Source organism: Rhinopithecus bieti, unplaced genomic scaffold (assembly GCF_001698545.2).
Source record: "Rhinopithecus bieti isolate Rb0 unplaced genomic scaffold, ASM169854v2 scaffold_50350, whole genome shotgun sequence".
Lineage (NCBI taxonomy): Eukaryota > Metazoa > Chordata > Mammalia > Primates > Cercopithecidae > Rhinopithecus > Rhinopithecus bieti.
The window spans coordinates 259,099-265,305 of record NW_016820258.1 but is presented as its reverse complement, the minus strand read 5'-3'; the positions used below and the strand labels follow the sequence as shown (position 1 = coordinate 265,305).

Genomic DNA, 6,207 nt, shown 5'->3' with positions numbered 1-6,207 from the left:
TTTTTTTTGAGACAGAGTTTCGCTCTTATTGCCCAGGCTGGAGTGCAGTGGCGCGATCTCGGCTCACTGTAACCTCCACCTCTTGGGTTCAAGCAATTCTCCTGCTTCAGCCTTCTGAGTAGCTGGGACTACAGGCGCATGACATCACGCCCCAGCTTATTTTTGTATTTTTAGTAGAGACAGGATTTCACCATGTTGGCCAGGATGGTCTCGATCTCTTGACCTCATGATCTGCCCGCCTTGGCCTCCCACAGTGCTGTGATTACAGGTGTGAGCCACTGCACTCGGGCAACTTTGTATGTTTTAAGTTAACACTGCACCCATTCTCAGTTGCTGACATGAGCTAAACACACAGGTGCTTATTAATAGATCGGTAAATCTATTAGAAGAAGTTTGGTAGCTACTCTCAGGGTTCTTAACATTTCTACAGAAATTCATTAACCGCCAGGCGGGTGGATCACATGAGACCAGGAGTTCGAGACAGCCTGACCAACACAGCAAAACCCAGTCTCTATAAAAATACAAAAATTAGCCGGGTCTGTTGGCACATGCCTGTAGTCCCAGCTACTGAGGAGGCTAAGGCAAGAGAATCACTCCTCCGAGAGGAGGAGATTGCATTGAGTGGAGAGAGCACCACTGCACTCCAGCCTGGGCGACAGAGTGGGACCCTGTCTCAAAAGCACACACAAAAAATGTATTAACGGTGAAGGCCATGGAGCCACTCTAAGAACAACTGCTATACTCTGGTGCTGCCACACTGTGAAAGGGATTTCTGGGATTCTGGATCTCCCACCAAGATCTGGAATAAGAAGTCCAGCCATGTGATTCATGGAAGGAATTACTGGAAGGACCTTAGCATACCCTCTCCCATCCTAGACAGATATTAGGTTCAATTCGCATAAAGTAACCAACCTATTTTCTCAAGAACAGATCCACTCTACCAAGTGATGACATAAGAATGACTCAGAGCTTTATAAATCTAATTATCTTGAAATAATCTCTGATGTGGCTAACATATTGTACACTATCACCTCTTTATTTTCATCATGAGAATCAAAATGTGATCTTAAGATCTTAAAAAGTGTTTTTAGTGCTCTCTATGTATGCTATCTGACAAAATATAACCCCTGTCTTTCTTTTACTTATCTACTAAATGAATAAAAAGGCATAATGAGGCAGCCTTCTAATGAACCAGGTTGAGATGTGAAGATGATAAAATAAATGAAAAACAATCAAGAGTACTGGATAGATGTCAGGCCAAGAAATCAAGTGTCAAATTTGAATCAAGTGTCAAATCAAGGAAACCAGGTGGACAGCATGTGTAGTAAGAATTAAAAATTAGAAAATCCATGATAGAAGCTTCAGACATAGGTAGAATCAAAGAAAGAACTCAACTGAAGCAGAGGTACCAGAGAGCCCTGAAATTCTTTGATCCCTGAAAAGTAGGACAGAGCAAAAGGCATTCTACATTCACCAGAGAAGAAGAGATTTTGAAGACCTGAAAAAAACCTTGAATTTATCATTCACATTGCATTACAAGAGCAGAACCCAGCCTTTGCATTATAGAAATGGCTTTGATGCTCTCTCTCTCTCTCTCTCTCTCTTACTGCTGTTCAGCATGAGCTTAGACTCAAACTGCTGTTACTAGGTAACAACTCTATGGGTCTGAGTTCACAAGAAGAGCTTTTTTTTCTTTCTTTCTTTTTTAAAGCAATTTGACAGAACTCAGAGGAAATGAGAAGTTTGAAAATACCAAACAGAAAATATCTCAAATGAAGACCATGTCAAGAACAGTAACTCGTTTCAAAGTGAGGGGTCACATATTCTGGGGGATGATTTAAATCCAGAAAAAATGAGGGTATCAGCAGCTCAGCAATAAATGGGATCTATTATCTAATAAAAGAAAAGATACACACTGAATGTTACTTAAGGTAACATAAATATAGAAATATGAATGCATCTAATATGTTTTACAAATACAAAGTTTTCAGAAAAGAAATATTGATCGAAAAGATAGATAAGGAAAGCAGGCAGAATGAAAATACCTAGAAGTGACAAAGAGCCTGGAAAGAAAACGTTAAATTGATTAAAAAAAAAAAAAAAAAAGACGACTGATAAATAAGCCTGATCCTTCATTCACCAAGCTGTGCATCTCTTTTTTAAAAAGAAAAATTTAATTTCATTTATTGAGCATGTACAATGTACAATGTATTATTACTTAACTGTTAATAAAAGGCTCTGTGCTGCTGGTGGAACTGACACCAATTAGCCATAGAGGTTATAAAGAGAATGAGGTCAGGGTCAGAAGTGATGGTGGGCAAAGATACTTTTTGTATTTTCTGAAGCCTATAAATTAACTTTCCTAACGTTCTTTCCAAGAAGTGGTAACCATTTTCTCAAAATCTGATAGAGAGGCTAAACACACCCCTACACACATGCCAAGGAAAACACTTCTGAATGCATCATGATGATTCTGTGATGATAATCACTGAGCTAAGCATTGCCTATCCTTCATCCTCCACCAATGGCAACACCTCATCCTTCTAATGCCATCTCCTTCATGGACCCTCTCAGTTTTCCTATCAAGATTAGCCCTGCTTCTGCTGCACTCCATCATACCACTGGCCCTCAGATTCATGTCTCTTTTGCTTGCATTGTAGTTAACTATCTACTTACTTGTCTCACCCAATAAACAACCAACTTGATAAAGGTCTTATTCCCCTTGGAATCTCCCCAGCAGCTTGCAGAGTGCCTTGGTATGGAAGTGCTGGGAGAATCTGGTTCCTGAGACAGGTCTAAGGGCAGGCTAGTGTCCTCCAGCCATAAGTGTATAACACATGCTAAGGGCAGGGCTCATGGATCAGCTTGCAGGTGGGTCACTGGAGGCCCCAGTGTCTTTGGGGGTGTCCTGCCTTGGCTTACCTCTCCTTTTCCATCCTCCCTGTCTTTTTCTTGCCTGACCAGAAGCACTCCAGGCACTGTGCCAGTGGTATCAATGCCAACCGCTGATCATGATAATGAGGTAAAATGTAAAAAGCTTGTTTACTCTGATTTACTCAACATAATTTAAAATAGATTAATACATGGCAAATATCATGCATACTGCTCATTCCTATTATCTGTGCTTACAACAGAATTGCGAAAACCTCATCACACATCTACAAAGCATCAGAAAATATCATGTTGTTAGACTGGGTGCGGTGGCTCATGCCTGTAATCCCAGCACTTTGGGAGGCCAAGCTGGGTGGATTACCTGAGGTCAGGAGTTCAGGACGAGCCTCGCCAAATGGTGAAACCCCATCCCTACCAAAACATACAAAAATTAGCTGGGTGTGGTGGCAGGCACCTGTAATCCCAGCTACTCTACTCGGGAGGCTGAGACAGGAGAGTTGCTTGAACCCGGGAGGTGGAGGTTGCAGTGAGCCGAGATTGTGCCATTGCACTCCAGCCTGGGCAAAAAGAGTGAAACTCCTTCTCAAAAAAAAAAAGAAATAAAGAAAAAAAAAGTTGTTGAATAAAAAGCTTTGTTTAAATAGCCAAAATTTTAAATATTTAACACATTTTGATATTATATTATTGTCATCACCATCTTACTTTTTCCCCTTTGTCTCCAACTATGCCGGTGGTGCCTCGCAAACCCTGGGCTCCCTGGAAATGTAAAAAAGAGAAGTGAATTATTTTAGCTGAAGCAAAGCTTTTTAAAATCTCATCACAAAAGCTGATCTAGAAAATGGAGATTATCATAACCAAAGGTAATACTAAGAAATGGTGACAATATATAGACAAACGTTTCTAGTTTAGAAAGTCCAAGCAGAATTCTTCAGATGGTAAACCTTTTTATAAAATTCTGAAGCATTACACAAAACTGGAGTTGACAAAAAAGTAAATACCAGCATAAGAGAAATTGTGATAATATGTTTGACTTACCTTTTAACTCATATATAGAACTTACACTATTATTCCCACTTCCTTCATGGCACGTAACTTGGTGACATGTAACATGATTTTAAACCTTGAAATAATTTTTTCCCACCAGTGGGCACCATCAAAAGCAGTAGTTTCCCAGACTAGCCCATGAAAGCCTATAACCTAGAAAGGAGCTGGAGCCTCCATCAACCCCTTGTAGTCACTATTCATTATACCATTCTTATGATGAAAGGCATTCTGAATTCCAACTTGGGGCAATAGGAACCCATCTTAGGCATAAGAGTGGATAATCCTAAAAACGAGGGGCTGAGTGTGATTTCTAGGATCTCTTTCAATACTGAAATGCTACCATTCTGGACTCTATGGCCCCATAGTAGGAGGGATCCAGAAATCGATCCTGGAAGGAGTGAGCCTGGGAATACCATTGGAAGCAGAGGAGGGTGGATGTTCCACTAGAAAAGTGGGGATAGCTACTTCTGGACAACCTGCTAACTGTTCCCATTGGCTTAAGATAAAGGAGCTCTAGGCCAGCCATTTCTCTCTTCTCACTTGGAGAAAAGGGGGCAAGTCCATGACCAACTCTCATTTAGATCAGTCACAAATTCTATGTAGATCTGTCAGGAATGACTTCCAATTCAAATATGCAAGATGATCCAGTTTAGGATATCCATTTAGAATATCGAGTGAGATGTGGCCATATCAGAAGAAAGCTGCTCTTTCTTGTATAGCTCATTTCCTGGCTCTAAAGTTATTTCTATAAAAAGAATATTTGGGTCAATAGCAACGACACAAGAATACCACATATTGTCTCTTGAGGTGTCTACTTTGAAGAACAGAGCTTTCTCTAAATATTCCAAGAAGCATATTTTTTAAAGTTGTACATTACTTTATATTTGTGCATGTACATTTAAAAAGTATGTGCTTTTGAAAATTTGGCATACCTATTCCCAAAGAGCAGAAGGTCATCAAGCACTAACAGATATCTCCCAATGGACCACTTGAGCCATGCAGCACCCAACATAGATCCTTAATCCCTGAAAACACTGTTTTAGAATGTTGTTTGCAAAATCCTGTTTTGAGAATCTTTGGGAATGGCTTTTATTTAAAAAAAAAAATTTAAATCCCTACCAAATTTTCATCAGATCAAAAAAAAAGCATATGTCCCTTATACCATGTATTCCTATCTCCCACCTGTGAAACACAGTCCAGCTCCTAGTGTCTCATATGGCAAACACTCAGGGGAGGGCAAACTTCTGAAACAAACACGCTGGACACCACAGATTCCCTGAAAGTTCTCATGTGGCTTAAAAGCAGAGACCATTTCTTCCAGATCCTCTGACTTACTTCCTTTAGCTTAATTTCCCTTACACTTTAAATGCCCTTAAACACTAATCTGTGCAGCTCCCTGAACCCTTTTTAAACAGCCAGTCCTGTGGAGAAGAGCAGAGCAGGCAAAGGGTGTTCCTGTGTTTGTCTTCAAGTCTTCAGTTTTTAAGAACAGTACCTGAGCTAGTCTTTTACATAGTCTATACCCTGGCTAGCTGCAATATTAAATTAATAGTCTTCAATTATTATTTCCAAAATTGTCATTACTCATTTTAACAAGAAAAAGGGTGTAACAACTCCATTTTAATGTAATACAAAAGTAACGCAAATTCTGATTTAACAACATCTGAAACTGAAGTTTGATGATGCCCCATATCACCTTACTGTGAATATTATTGCAGAAATCTGCTGAAGCACATGTCTTTTTATTAAAAGACATGATACGAGCAATTAAGAATGTTTTAATTAATTATAATGATTACATACTAGAATAAGCTACATTAATCCAATAAATGATATACCTACTGCATATTTAGAATACACAAAATTTTCTCATTATATCTTGTGATAATACAATAGAACATAAAAGATATGTATCATCCTCTTGTGCTTAGTATTTGCTTTTCAATTGCCTGGACCTGAAATCTGGTAAATGAATGTATGTAATTATAGGTAGAAATTTTCTGTTAAAAAAGTGCTACAATATATAATGAAGACCCTCTCCTATTTTGAAACAGTACTTATCCCCCAATGCTGGCATGGTGGAAAAATAGAGGACACCAAGTTCATGTAATGCTATTCATCCAACTGCTAAATAGAAAATATTCCAAGTCATGAGAAAAAAAAAAAGAATATTTACATATCCTAGTTAAATATTTTTTAAAAAATACTTTACTGGAGGTCCTTGAGCTCCAACTTCTCCCAGTTCTCCCTGGTCACCTTCTTCACCCTTAA

General features: G+C 39.0%; 1 protein-coding gene across 1 annotated transcript in view; it reads right to left on the bottom strand.

The window, feature by feature from the left end:
- COL9A1 (collagen type IX alpha 1 chain) overlaps positions 1 to 6,207 on the bottom strand; it is a 151,058-nt gene that overhangs the window by 41,385 nt on the left and 103,466 nt on the right. Inside the window, 2 exon segments of the mRNA XM_017859764.1 lie at positions 3,595 to 3,648; positions 6,149 to 6,202. Coding sequence (XP_017715253.1) covers positions 3,595 to 3,648; positions 6,149 to 6,202 — 108 coding nt within the window.